This window comes from Oryx dammah, unplaced genomic scaffold (assembly GCF_014754425.2).
Source record: "Oryx dammah isolate SB20612 unplaced genomic scaffold, SCBI_Odam_1.1 HiC_scaffold_17, whole genome shotgun sequence".
Classification (NCBI taxonomy): Eukaryota; Metazoa; Chordata; class Mammalia; order Artiodactyla; family Bovidae; genus Oryx; species Oryx dammah.
The window spans coordinates 51,926,454-51,941,834 of record NW_024070201.1 but is presented as its reverse complement, the minus strand read 5'-3'; the positions used below and the strand labels follow the sequence as shown (position 1 = coordinate 51,941,834).

At 42.7% G+C, this 15,381-nt stretch overlaps 1 protein-coding gene across 7 annotated transcripts in view; it reads left to right on the top strand.

Moving 5' to 3' along the window:
- Nucleotides 1-15,381, top strand: part of XRRA1 (X-ray radiation resistance associated 1) — a 74,083-nt gene that overhangs the window by 44,780 nt on the left and 13,922 nt on the right. For 5 of the 7 annotated variants that reach the window (XM_040258808.1, XM_040258807.1, XM_040258810.1 and 2 more), the window contains 2 exons: nt 2,736-2,776; nt 5,756-5,881. The exons of 1 other annotated variant lie outside the window; for it this stretch is intronic. In XM_040258808.1, coding sequence (XP_040114742.1) covers nt 2,736-2,776; nt 5,756-5,881 — 167 coding nt within the window. The remainder of the gene's footprint in view (nt 1-2,735; nt 2,777-5,755; nt 5,882-15,381) is intronic. One more of the 7 variants, XM_040258809.1, reaches the window with a different exon arrangement.

Here is a 15,381-nt window from a genome sequence, read left to right as displayed (position 1 = left end):
GGATACCTACATCACCTAACCTTGTGTATGTTTCTTGCATATACCCGTGGCCAGAGTTTTTCTGGAATATTTACCTAGGAGTGAGTTTGTTGGATCACAGAGTATATGCATATATAATTTAAATAAGTGCCACCTGACTGTTCTTCAAAATGGTGGCTCTGGTGTACGCTCATACTTGAAGAACATCAGAGTTTCTGTTTCCTTACAACCTTGCCTGCACTTGATATTTCCAAGCTTTTTAATTGCTCTAAGTTTTGTTATTTTGGTAGGTATAAAGTGATATTTCATTGTTTTAATTTCTATTTTATAAATATTGGTGATGTTAAGCATTTCTTCATTTACTTAGTTTTCAGCTTTTATGAACTGCTATTTCATATCCCTTGATAGTTTTAATATTTTCTATTTCTTCTTTTATTTTGTAATCACCTGACTGTTTATTTCATCTGCAATGGTAGAGACGACATTTTGAAGAGAAATTCTTAAGTTTGATTTACCCAAGTATATTAGTTTGCTAAGACTGCCAGAATACCACACACTGTTTGGCTTAAACCACAGATATTTATTTTCTCATGGTTCTGGAGGCTAGAAGTCCAAGATCAAGGTGTTGGCAGATTTAGCTTCTTTTTCAGCCTCTCTTTGCCTTATAGAAGGCTGCCTTCTTCCTGTATCCTCATTTGGTCATCTCTCTGAATTGTCTATGTCCTAATCTTCTCTTCTTACAAGGAGAACCTTCATATTGAATTAGGGTCTATCCTAATGAGCTTATTAACCTCAGTTACTTTTTTAAAGATGCTGTTTCCAAATATAGTCTCATTCTGAGGTACTAGGGAGTTAGGACTACAACATATGAATTAGGGAGGTGATGGGGGATAACACAGTTCAGTCCATCACATGAAACTGGTGCAATTTTATCATATGGCTTATGCCTTTGGGTTCTTGTTTAAGTATCTCCCTTTCTCATGGTCACAAAGATAGTTTCCTATGCTGTATTGCTTTTCATTTTGCTGTTTGAGTTGATTCTTTCAAAGAGGGTTTGCATATAATAGATTTTTCTTAGCCCATAAAATATCCCAAGTTACCTTTTTTTTGTCATTATGCTTGAGTGCTAGCTCACTGAATAGAGAACTGTAGCCTTAAAATAATTTTTCCTGAGAACTTTGAAGATATTACTTGATTGCCTTCAAAATCCATTGTTACCATGAGAAGTCTGATACCAATCTGATTCCCATCCCTTTACAGGAAACCTATTTTTACTTCCTGGAATAAGATTGCCCTTTTTCCTTTGGAAATTTGACTAAGGTGCTTCTGGGTATGCAGTTCTTTTTTGTTATTTTGTTAGGTACTTTGTTCTTTCCAAGACAGTTTCCTTTATCTCGAAAAATTTGTATTATCCTTCATCCCATTCTCTGTTTTATGAATTAGCTCCTCAGATGGACCTTTTCTTCTGTACAAGACATTTATTAAATCTTTTATTTGATTATCATACTTTAAAATTACAAAATTAGTGTCTCTTCCATAATGACCTAATTTTGTCTTAAAATGAAATAGTCTTTTGAATTCCTTAGAAGACATTAATTATTCTATTTAAAGTTTTTATTCTTTTGGTTAAATGACCTCTCTTTTTTTTCAGATGCTGGTTCTTCTTTTATATTTCATAACTTTCTTTCATGGTGCTAATTTTCCTCAAATATTAGGAAGTGCCTGACTGTACATCTCTTGAATGGTTCCCAGTCTGAACCTTAGAACCCAGGTTCTGGTTTCTGGAGTTCTTTCTTGTAACTGTGGGAAGGGCCAGGACCTGAGTTCAGATAGAGTGTACCTCAGTTCATCTTCCTAGATGTGGGGGCTCTCTATCTCCCCAGAAGATCACTGCTTAGCACCCACACTTATGACCATGGCTCATCCTTTAGCTAACTCCTACTTTTTTCCTTGCACAGACCTTTCACAGATTCCTTTCAGACCCTTGTCATCGGAGTTGTTCTTGCCACATGGTGTTCCACCCATATTATTGCTTATTTCATTTTAATGTAACCTTCTCAATATAGTATCATTAACATGTGGAAGGGGTCCCATTAGTCAGGGCAAAGGTGAGTGGTCCCTGCATAGGATCCAGACCCAGCAGATGCTTTGCTTATTAGGTTGAACTCAGCTCTTTATTGGCTCCTCTTTGTCTGATGATTTCGAGAATGATATCACTCTGCAGCCTCCTTCTCACTTGTCTCTCCTGAATTCACTGTCTTAACACATTCTATTTTACTAATATAACAAATAGTATTTTCAAATCCTCTGACAGAATATCTTTTATGTACATTTTTCTCTTCTAAAACAGTTGGTTTGCCTTCTGACCAATACTGACTGCCCTGTAGTTCTGAGGCTCCCAAGAGCTTGCATGGTACAAAGTCAGGAAGAAGATTAGTGTGGCTGATATTTAGTGAGTGAGGGCCAGGGTAGCATGAGATAAGACTGGAGAAGTAGGCAGAGGCGATCAGAGTTCATCAGGCAGGATCTCCAAAGCCTGGCCAAGGAGTTTGAATTTTATTCCAAGCACAAAGGGCATATTACCTGATGCATGTCACAGCTGGCTCCTCTTCTTAGTTAGCACTGAAGCTTAGGACCAAGGAGTACCCCCTCCGGGAGATACTCTGCTGCACACAATGGGTGGCAGAGCAGACCCTGGCCCCCTGGGGGTCAGTTAGTGCTCTCACCAATCTCCATTCTTTTCTCTTATATTTCAGAGGTCGTGTTCTCATCTTATCCTGGATTTTCAACCTCAGAGGTAGGAAATGCCTACTTTATATTTGTGTCCTTGCATTAGAACATTAGTTTTAGTAAACAAAAATAAGTTGACGGAGCCACGAGAGGTATTTGCATATATAACACTGAGGAAGTCCATTCACTGAACACAGATTTCCTGAGTCCTGACCATGTGCCAGGTGCTCTGCTGGCCTATGGAGATGCAGCAGGGGACTCAACCGACAGGTCCCAGGCCTCACACAACCCACAGACCAGCTTCCATTGTTCTTCAGTGGGGATGATTCCTGCCTCAAGTGATCGAGCTGGCATGGAACTGAGGCTGCAACTAGGATGAAGCCCAGTAGTTCCTTAACAAGAACCCTCACCCCAAAGCTAGAGCGATCCTGGCCAAACACACTGCCATCTGGGATCTAATCCTTGGTGTCACAGGCTTAGACACTTGATTTTTGTCGGCACAGAAAATTGTCTTTTTTCTCAGGGTAGATGCTCACTAAGCAAGTTCAAGAAGACTGACACACTAATATTTATCTATTTATTCATTTACTAATTTATAGTAAGAAGTACCATTATGCAGTTAGGCAACCTGCATCCTTGGGTCACACCTCAGTATACCCCCTCCCCGCAGATACAGCTGGGTGAGAAATTATATCAATTGCTATATTATTGCCACTTAACAAGCCAACACAGTTGCTGACTTCAAACAATGGCAATTTATTATTTCTCACAATTATTTGGGTTGGTTAGGTGGTTCTACTGGTGTTTAGCTAGGGCACATTCCTGTAGCTGGCAGGTTATCTGGGAGCTGGACTCATAGACAGCTGGCAGGACTGTCATCTTTATGTTATCTTTTCATCCTGGACTTCTTTGCAGCATGGTGGCATTAGACTTCCAAGAGCAAGGTTCTGAAATTCAGGCAATGGCATTTTCTGTTGATCAAAGCAAGTCATAGGCCAGTATAATACTGCAGTGCAATTCTGATGCTAGCATGAGCCCACAAGAGCGGAGCCCCAACAAGACTGCCCTCACTTTAGACACTAGTTGCAAATGGTGGGGTTCCCGGGCTATTTGTAATGGCAATAAATTCTACAGCTGCCACGATCCCCTCAGGTTCAGTAATTTGCTAGAATGACTCATAGAACTCAGGAGACCATTATACTTCTGATTACAAATTGACTATAAAGGGTGCAAATCAGGACCAGCCAAATGAAAAGATGCACAGTGAGGGCTGGGAGGGTTCGAAACATAGAGCCTCTTTGCCCTCTCACTGTGGAATGAATTTGTGACACACTCCCAGCACAGCTGATGGGTTCACCAGCCAGGTAGCTCAGCAGAGCCTCAGTGGCCAGGACTTTCATTGGAGTTTCATTGCATGGCCATAATTGATAGGACCATTAGCTACATGATTGCACTCTATCTCTAGCCCCTCTTGCCTCTCCAGAGGTAAGGCTGGCTCAAACCCCAGTCCTCTGATCACATGGTTGTCTTTATAGTATGGCCAGCCCCCATCCTAGGTCATCTCATTAGTGTGAACTCAGGTATGATCCAAGGGGTTATGAATAACAAAGACATTCCTATCACTCTAGAGATTCCAAGGGTTTTAGAAGCTCACTGCCAAAAACCCAGGACAAAGACCAGATGAATTCTTTATTGTGCAGCATCCAGTCTGGTTTCAAAGGATTAGAGATACAGACTCCAGGTCTGAATGGGAGGAGCAGCCAGGTCACTTGGCATAAAGTTGTGCCTAATAGATAGAAGGGCTTGTGGCCGTAGAAGCCAGAGATTGTTGTCACGTTGCTTAGTGCTCAGGTCCCAGTTGTGTGCCATCTGAGAATACAGTGATTTGAATGGATGGAACTTTTAGTGGCCCCTCTATTAACATCAAATACATCCCCCTCTACGACAGGGCCCTCTGTGACCCCAGCAGAGCCAGTCATGCCCTCAGGTCAGGGCCTTCCTGGCCCTGGATCGGGCTAGATAACTCCCAAGCCTGTCTGGTTTTTTCTTCTCTGTGCTTCAGTCTGACTTACCCTGTTTGGCTCACATGGCCTCCCTCCAGATCGGAATGGCACAGCTGAGGAGATGCCTTAACAGACTGCCACCACCTTCCCCTCCAGCCTCTGGGAGACTGCATTCCGATTCCCCTGAGAGGAGAGTTCCCAAGCCCCATCACTGGTTTTTGTTTTACTCTCACCCATGACTCATCCTCTTGTGGCTGTACAAGGTGGAGCCCAGGAAGAGACAAAATACTTGGCCCAAAGTAGGTGCTCCACAAATGGTCATTGAATGAGCAGGTGAAATCTAAGTGACTTGCTCAAGACTACACAGCAGTTAATGGCACCTAGATGAATCAAGTTCATCTGAAGCCACTCATTAGTCCAGCATCTACCCTGTGATTTCCTTTGGCTCCATCTAACTCAAGGAACCAGCGAGTAAACTGAGTTTGGCATAGTTAATCCAGCAACTTCGATTTTCAACTTGATCGTCATCTAGGATTTAGCTGCTGTTTTATCCTGGAATGAAGAACCCTCCACTGTAGGATTGGATGAGTGCATCAGAGCAGTAGTTCAAGGCTCAGCTCACTCCTGCTCTGTCTCCTCACCAGGAAGAGTCCCCTTAATGATGTGAGCATGCACCTGCCCTTTTGCTTTCTGGAGAAATCTTAACCCAACTGTATAGAAGGGCAAGTTCAGGATAAGCCACAGAAAGTGGGAGGTGAGCAGGGAGCTTCTGCTGTCTGCAGTGCTGCTATGTCATCCTTTGGCTTCAGAGAACTTGAGACTGGAACTTTGGGTACCAGAGAACGAACTAACTATGTGACATCAGAGAACTTGGAGCCAGAACTCTAGGCCCTTGGTGACCCCCCCCCCTTATGACCCCAGAAGCCTCCTTTGGGCCAGCCCCTCTGGAATGGTCATTCTTTCCACCACCCCCCCTAGGAAGGGTCTGTTGGTCCACTTCTTTATCACCAGGGCGCTTTGACTTTGACTCTTTTCCTTCTAAGACAACCAAGGTATGTGCACTTCCACCCATATTCGAGATTCTTCCTGTGAAGTCACTGAAGGCAAGGAACCAGACGCTGGCCCCACCCTTCCCAGAGCTGAGATACCTTAGCCTGGCCTACAACAAGGTGACTCTTGGCTTCTCTACCTCTTTCCCCAGGAGCAGATGGGAGGGTGGGGTGTGAATTGCTCTGACCTGAAAGTGGGGGTTCTCAGGGTTGGGGAAACAGAAGGCAAGTAGGCAGAGGCAGGAGTCCTTTGATTCAGTCACAGGTATTGATTTACCACTCACCATGTGCCAGGCTCTGTGCTGGGCACTGGGGATACAATTGCATGAAGAGATTTGACCTCTGCCCTTGCAGAGCTCATCACCTACAGGGAAGAGGGAGAGTGAACAAATAATCACGGTATAAACACGCCCAGTGTTGGGAAGACATTCACAGTGCTATGAAGTATGTGAAGAGTAGGTCTCACCTCATATTTGGGACCAGGGAAGGTACTCTTGAGAGTGGTGTTTAAGCTGAGATGGAAATCAGGGAGCTTAGTGAGGTGAAGATTGAGGGTTGAGTGACCTGAGATATGTTTAAACCAAAGAGAACAGCAGATGTAAAGTCCATAGAACAGATTTAATATGTGTTTCGTTGACAAGTTTTATGTTAACATGTTTTTCCATGTCCTATAAAACTTCCTGTAAGCACCACACTAATTGAGCCCTACTCAGGTGTGAAATGCCAGCAACTTTTAATAAACGTGGCTTACATTGCTCCTGAGGCAAGCAGTTAGTACAGCCAAACTCCCCAGGTATTTTCCTCTAAGAGTTATAATTTTAGTCATAACATTTAGGTCTGTGATCCATTTTGAGCTAATCTTTATATATGGTGTGAGGTAGGGGTCCAGTTTTATTCTTTTGTGTGTGGATATGCAGTTTTCTCAAAACCTTTTATTGAAAAACTGTTCTTTTGCCATTGAATGGTCTGCTCACCTGTGTCAAAAATCAGTGGACCATAGATGTATCAATATTATGGATTATCCTATTGTTCTTGAAACTGGTAATTTTCATCTTTTCTATTTATTGATCCAAAATAGAAGTTACCCTTTTATTGACTTAAAAAAATAGCTACTGCTTTCTTTGGATCTCTCTATTGTCTGTCTACTATTTCATTGATTTTTGCTTATAATTTTATTTCTCTCCTACTCACAATGAGTTTAATTGACTCTTCTTTTTCCTAGATTCCTAAGTAGTATAATTATTTTAGATGTTGACATAGACCTTTCTTCTTTTTAATATAAGCAACTATAAATATCTTCTTTAAGCACTGTTGGAGCTGCATTCAATAAATTTTGTGTTTTGATTTTCATTCAATTAAAACATTTTTAATTTTTTTGTGATTTCTTCTTTGACCTATGGTTTGTTTAGAAGTGAGTGGTTTAACTTCCAAATATATGGGGCTCTTCCAGATAACTTATACTTGTTGAGTTCTAATTTAATTCAGTTGTAGTCAAGTAATGTAATCTGTAAGATTTCATCCTTCTGAAATGTATTTAAACTTATTTTATGGTCCACCCTATATTCTAGGTTGGTGAATGTTCTGTGTGCACTTAGGAAAAAAAATGTATATTCTGCACTTTGGGGGAATAGTGTTCTATAAAAAGTTATTGTGGTTGCTACAACAGCGAAGTTGAGTAGTTGCAATGGAGGTTGAATGGCCTGCAGAGCCTAAAACATTTTTTCTGGCCTTTGACAGAAAAAATTTGCTGACCTCTGGTCTAGATGATCAAATTTCAGAGTCCTTCAAGGCCTACTCTGAATCTCTTTCTCCTCTTCCTCTGTATTTTCTCCTGAGACTGGCTTCACATATCCATTGCCTATGACCAGTGCCTCATAAACTTTTAACTCCTTATTGTACCCCAGACCTACATGAATTTCTACTTGGAAGTCTAAAAGGCACCTCCAAAGTAGACATATCCAAAGTGAATTAATGATCTTACCAGTTCAAATTTGAATGTTCTTCCATTGTTCTGTATCTTAGTCAATAGCTGAGTTACTTGAGCTGTTGACTCCATTCCGCTACTTGAGCCAAACCCCGGTTGTCATCTTCGATACTTCTCTCTCCTGTACATCCCTCCTCCCCACACACATCTAATCCATTTCCTAGTCTTGTCAAATTTAGGTCTTTTTTTTATGGAATTAAAATATTGTGTTAATTTTAGGTGTACAGCATAGTGATTCAGTATTTTTGCAGATCATATTCCATTATAGGTTATTACAAGATAATGAGTATAATTCCCTGTGCTACATAGTATATCCTTGTTGCCTATCTATTTTGTATATAATAGTTTATATCTCTTAGTCCCATAACCCTAATTTTCCCTGCTTCCTTCTCCCCTTTGGTAACTATAAGTTTGTTTTCTGTATCTGTGAGACTTTATGTTTTGCATATACATTCACTTTCATTATTATTATTTTTTAGATTCCAATATAAGTGATATTATATAGTATTTGTCTTCCTCTGACTTACTTCACTAAGCATATTTCCTAGGTCCATCCATGTAGCTGCAAATGGCAGTATTTCATTTTCTTTATGGCCAAGTAATACTACCAATTTACATGCCCTCCAACAGAATAAAAGGTTTCCCTTTCTCCACATCTTCTCCAACATTTGTTATTAGTAGACTTTTTGATGATAGCCATTCTGACAATGTGAGGTGATATTTCATTGTGGTTTTGATTTGCATTTCTCTAATAATTAGTGATGTTGAGCATATTTCATGTGACCTTTGGGCTTTTGTATATCTTTGGGAAAATGTCTATTAAAATCTTCTGCCCAAGTACTATTTACAGTAGCTAGAACATGGAAGCAACCTAGATGTCCTTCAACAGCTGAGTGGATAAAGAAACTGTGGTACATATGTTCAATGGAATACTACTCAGCCATAAAAAAAAACACGTGTGAGTCAGTTCTAATGAGGCGGATGAACCTAGAGCCTGTTATGCAGAGTGAAGTAAGTCAGAAAGAGAAATATAAATATCATATACTGATGCATATATATGGAGTCTAGAAAGATGCTACTGATGAATTTATTTTCAGGGCAGCAATGGAGAAACAGACTTAGAGAACAGACCTATGGACATGGCAGAAGGAGAGGAGGGAGAGGGTGAGATGTATGGAGAGAGTAAAATGGAAATTTACAATACCATATTAAAATAGATAGCCAGTGGGAATTTGCTGTATGACTCAGGGAACTCAAAACAGGGGCTCTGTGATAAAGTATAAGGGTGGGATGGGGAGGGAGGTTCTGGAGGGAAGGGACATGGGTGGGGTGTACCTATGGCTGATTCTTGTATGACAGAAAACCACAAAATTCTGTAAAGCAATCATCCTTTGATTAAAAAAATAAAGTGGCAGAAAGCAAGACAAAAACCTTCTGCCCACTTTTCAATTGGATTATTTGGTTTTATTTTTGATAATGAGTTGTATGAGCTGTTTGTTTTAGATATTAACCCCTTGTCAGTTGCATCATGTACAAATATTTTCTTCCATTCCACAGATTGCCTTTTTGTTTTATCAGTGGTCTCCTTTGCTGTGAAGCTTTTAAGTTTAATTAGACTTCATCTGTTTATTTTTGCTCTTTGTTTGGCCTTAGAAAATGCAAAAAAATATTGCTGTAATTTATGTCAAAGAGTGTTCTACCTGTGTTCTTGTAGGACTTTAATGATTTCAGGTCTTAAATTTAGGGGATGAAACTGTTTTGAGTTTTATTTTTGTATATGTTGTAAGAGAATGTTCTTTTTTTCTTTTTGGTTATGGCATGCAGTTTGTGGGATCATAATTTTCCAACCAGGGTCTAAGTAACCTGGGCCCTTGGCAGTAAAAGCATGTAGTCCTAAACACTACACAGCCAGGGAATTCCCAAGAGAATGTTCTAATTTTTTTTTTTTTTTTTTACACGAAGCTGTCCAGTTTTCCCAGCATCACTTATTAAGGAGACCGTCTTTATTCCAGTGTATATTCTTGCCCTCTTTGTCATGGACTGACTGTAGGTGTGTGGCTTTATTTCACAGCTCTTTATTCTGTTCCATTGATGTCCATGTTTTTGTGTCAGCACCACACGGTTTTTATGACCATAGCTTTATAGTATAGTCTGAAGTATGAGAGGATTATACCTCCAGCTTCGTTCTTTTTCCTCAGGATTGCTCTGGCAATTTTGGGTCTTTTTTGATTCCATATAAATTTTAGTATTATTTCTTCTAGTCTTCAGAAAAAAGTAATAGGCATTTTGATAGAGATTGCATTAAATTTGTGGATTGTTTTGGGTAGTATGTCCAATTTAATAATAATAAGATATCATGGGATATCTTTTCATTTCACTGAATCATCTTTAAATTCCTTCATCAAAGTTTTATAATTTTCCAAATACAAGTCTTTCATATCCTTGGTTAAGTTTATTCCTAGGTATTTTTTGGGTGTGATTTAAAAAAATTTTTTAATTGAAGTATGCTTGCTGTACAATGTTATATAAGTTCAGTTCAGTTCAGTCGCTCAGTCGTGTCTGACTCTTTGTGACCCCGTGAATCGCAGCACGCCAGGCCTCCCTGTCCATCACCAACTCCTGGAGTTTACTCAAACTCATGTCCATCGAGTCACTGATGCCATCCAGCCATCTCATCCTCTGTCCCCTTCTCCTCCTGCCCCCAATCCCTCCCAGCATCACAGTCTTTTCGAATGAGTCAACTCTTCGCATGAGGTAGCCAAAGTATTGGAGTTTCAGCTTTAGCATCAGTCCTTCTAATGAACACCCAGGACTGATCTCCTTTAGAATGGACTGGTTGGATCTCTTTGCAGTCCCAGGGACTCTCAAGAGTCTTCTCCAACACCACAGTTCAAAAGTATCAATTCTTTGGCACTCAGCTTTCTTCACAGTCCAATTCTCACATCCATACATGACCACTGGAAAAACCATAGCCTTGACTAGACGGACCTTTGTTGGCAAAGTAATGTGTCTGCTTTTCAATATGCTATCTAGGTTGGTCATAACTTTCCTTCCAAGGAGTAAGCGTCTTTTAATTTCATGGCTGCAGTCACCATCTGCAGTGATTTTGGAGCCCCCAAAATAAAGTCTGACACTGTTTCCACTGTTTCCGTATCTATTTCCCATGAAGTGATGGGACCAGATGCCATGAGCTTCATTTTCTGAATGTTGAGCTTTAGGCCAACTTTTTCACTCTCCTCTTTCACTTTCATCAAGAGGCTCTTTAGTTCCTCTTCACTCTCTGCCATAAGGGTGGTGTTATCTGCATATCTGAGGTTACTGATATTTCTCCTGGCAATCTTGATTCCAGCTCGTGCTTTTTCCAGTCCATTATATAAGTTACAGGTGTACAATATAGTGATTCATAGTTTTTAAAGGTTGTACTTCATTTGAACTACTATAAAGTAATGCCTATATTCCCTGTGTTGTACAGTATATCCTTGTAACTTATTTCATACTTAAGGGTTTATACATCTTTCTTCTCTACACCTATATTTCTCCCTTCCCTCTCCCTACTGGTCGCTGCTAGTTTGTTCTCTGTATCTATAAGTGTGCTTCTTTCTTATTCACTCATTTCCTGTATTTTTTAGATTGCACATATAAGAGATATCATACAGTATTTTCTTTCTCCATCGCACTTATTTCACTTAGAATAATACTCCCCAAATCCATCTGTGTTGCTGCAGATGGCAAGATTTTCTTTTTATGGCTGAGTATTAGTCCATTGTATATATCTATGTATCACATCTTCTTTGTCCATTCATCTGTTGATAGCCACTTAGGTTGCTTCCATATCTTGGCTGTGGTAAATAATACTGCTGTGAACATTGGGATGAATGTACCTTTTCAAATTACTGTGGGGTTTTTTTTCAGATATTTATCCAGGAGTAGAATTGCTGGGTTGATGGTAGTAAATGGCTCCTTCTAATGTATTTTTCATCTCAGTTATTGCATTCTAATTCTTTGTTTAAAACCTTCCGCCTTTTCCTCTGGATCCATTCTTTGGGTTCTTTGGTCATCCTGTCGATCGTCACCCTGAACTGTTTCTCAGGTAGATTGCCTGTATCCACTTAGTTTTTCTTCTGAGGTTTTACCTTGTTCCTTCACCTGGAACATGTTCCTATTTCACCTCATTTTGCCTAAATTGCTGTTTCTATTTTAATAGATTTGGCAGGCTGGTTCTGTTTCTTTTCTGGTAGGTTCTGGTCCTTGTCATCAATGGTCGTTCTGTAAATAGTTGTGATTTTGATGCGCCTGTGAGAAGAGGTGAGCTCAGGGTCTTTCTGCTCCACCATCTTGGCCAATCCCTGGCCTGGAACGGATGTTTTTTGTGTGAGAGTACCATATGTTGGCTGGGTATCCCCAGTGTCTTCGAGGTGAGGGCTGGATCTGAGGTGGACAGCAGCCCCATCTTTGCTCAGGGGGTGCTGGCCTCTGTGATAGAGGGTGTGGCTGGTGTTGGATAAGCTGGCACTCCCAGCAGAGACAGAGGCTCCTCTATCAAGGGCCAGGGTCTGCTGCCTAGTTGCGGCGGTGGAAACCTTGAGGGTCTGACTCAGGCTGACTCTGTTCCCTTTAAGTGTGTGTGGTTTTCCTTCTCCCACACTGGGGCGTTTGCCCCAAAGGAGGGGTGTGCACAAGTAAGTGGGGCTCCTGTGCTTTACAGAGGTCCAGCGCTGTGCCTGTGTAGGTGTCTGCAGTTCTACTCAGCTGCAGTCCAAGTTGCATCTTTCCCCCCGTTATGGTTGGCCCACATCTAGTGCACAATTGTAGCACAGAGTGGGCAGGGCTGGCGCCTTCACTAGGCTGGGACTGGGAATCTCGGCGTTGTGCTTGTGGGAACTGAAGCGCTGCTCAAGCTGTAGAAGTTGGGCTGCTTCTGTGTAAGTGCCAGCAGTGGCCACCATTGCCCACCCGGCCCCCCACACCACCTCTGCATCCCTAAATGGATTCTTTTCCTAGAACCTGACTGCCCTAGATCCACTGCTGGCTGGGGGTGTTCACTCAGCTCAGATTGAGTGTGGCAAGGCGGCAGCTGCTAGGGTAGACCACCCCCTGCCCTGTCTGGGGGTGAGCCAGCACCCACCCCCTCCTCACCAATGCAGTCTAGGCTTCAGCCTTTCTCCAGCCCATCCCAGCATTTCTCCAAACAGCCACAGGGTTTGCCCTTTCTGTGTAGGACCCCAGGACTGGACACCCTGTCTGTGTCCTGACCCACTCACTCCCTGGGATAATGTCTGCCACGCCATCTCCCTCTTCCTCTTAGTCCCCTCCCAGGGACACAGGTCCTGACCAAGTGCCTTTCTTCTCATCCTGCCTGATTATGTGGGAGTCTCTCTTGTAGCCTTGGTGGTTTAGGATCTCTTCTGCCAGATTCCGTAACATTTTCCATGAAAATTATTCCATGTGTAGATATAGTTCTGATGTGTTTGGGGGGTAGGGGGAGGTGAGCTCCATGTCCTCTTTACTCTGTCATCTGGATCCCCCTCCTGAAGCAATAGCCTAGGTCTTCATATTTCTAAAAATTCATCTAATAGGTTCTCTATGGACCAACATCTTTAATAAACTTTGATCTGGCCCATACTTGCATCTCCAGTCTCATTTTGCACCAACCACCCTTTCTCTCTGCTTTCAGTCACACTAGTCTATGGGGTCACACAGAGTCGGACACGACTGAAGTGACTTAGCAGCAGCAGCAGCCTTCTTTAAATCCATCCAACAGGGTTTCTCCTCTATGCTATGGTATCTTTCACACATTCTTCTTTGCATGGAATGTTTCCTCTCTTCATTAGAGGAAGTAATGCTACCTGCTGTGACAAACTAAAAATATCAATGAACGCAAAAGTGTATTTCTTCCTTTTACAAAACCCATTGTGGGTATTCCTGGCTGGCAGGTGGCCTTTCACGTGACTCTTCAGAGACCCAGATCTCTTCTGGCCATAGCTCTGTCATCCCATAGGACCTTAAGAGAACTTTACCGAATCCTGTGCAACTGGTCAGGTGGCTCAGTGGTAAAGAATCCACCTGCTGATGCAGGAGACGTAGGTTCAATCCCTGGGTCAGGAAGATCCCCTGGAGCAGGAAATGGCAACCCACTCCAGTACTCTTGCCTGGAAAATCCCATGGACAGAGGAGCCTGGCAGGCTACAGTCCATGGGGTCGCAAAGAGTCGGACACGACTTAGCGACTGAGCATGCATGCACACAACTGGTGGGAAGATAGTTGAGTGAGGAGAGGATCCTGCAGGAGGTTTTGAATGGGCTGCACCTGGAAATGGCGTTGCCCATTTATCACTTCCACGCAGGTGGCATTGGCTAGAACTGAGTCATAGGCCCACGTCTAGCTGCCTAGGAGGCAAGAAGAAACAGTCTAGCTGTATGGCCAGAAACTAGAGGGAATGTTTCGACTCCTACAGAGGTTTCTTAGACACGTACTGCGTCCCCCACTGCATCCACTCATTGCCTCCTGCCACCCTTCGGATCTCAGGGACACCCCCTCTTAGCTCTGTGACTAGGTCAGACCACCCTGGTGCTTCATGTGCTTCTCTTCTGGGGCACCAGTCACTGTTGTAAATGTATGCTTCTCTGTGTTACTCTTCTTCAGTGCTTATTCTGCACCAGGTACTATTCCTCCAGGATAGGGACTGTATCTCTGTCCCTCAGTCCCAGCCCAGAGCTTGGTACATAAAGTCATTCAGTAAATATTTGTTGACTGAAGGAACCAAAATGAAAGACACTGAATAGGTAATTGCCCCAGGGGCATCTGGCACTATCCAGTGAGGCTCCAGAGGAAGTCAGACTGAGCTACCACCCACTCCCGGCGCTTGGTGCTCTCTGTGGGCCCCAGATCTGACTGAACACCTTCCAGTGTGTCAAGGCATCTGAGAGGCCACTGCCCCGCTCCCAGCCGCTCTCGCTCTATTTCACTGCTAACAGACCCCCAGCCCAAGGTGTCCCCAGATTCTCACCACTCTTCTCAACAAGGAGTGTGTTTTGCCCTTCAGAGGCTGGCCTCATGGGGTAGAGTGGCCTCCGGGCCCTGGACACTGGCTGAATTAATCGTTTTGATGCACGTGTCCCCCCGACCCCCTGTCCCCCAGCCCTCCCTTGATCAGTGCCCAGACAGGCTACAGTGAAAGAACTATCACTGCTGTTGACAGACTGATGTGTGTGTAGAGGTCACACTGAGCAAGGGGAAGTCTCAGACAAATTGTATGCTGGAGTCAAAGTCAGTGCCTTGCCAAATTTCCAGGCTTCTTGTGAGACAAGTACTACGTATGTTTGTTCTTATTTTTGTCACCAACATCCTCAGTACTTGGTATAAGCTACATATCCAATATGGAGAAGGGGAAAAATTCTTAGGTTTCAATGTGAAACAGTGATGGTGAGATTTGGGCCAGGAGGGGCACAGGTATTCTGGGTGCAAACAGGTGAAATTGCGGACAAGACAGTCCCAGCAGTTAGTCCTGTCCCCAGCAGCCTCACTCCCCCAGCCCCACTCCCACCCCAGACCTTGCAGGCATGCAGCCCTGCATTGCAGGGCCTGGAAGCAGTTGGGGAGAGGTGCGGGGTGGTGTCCATTTGATGCTCTCCTGCAT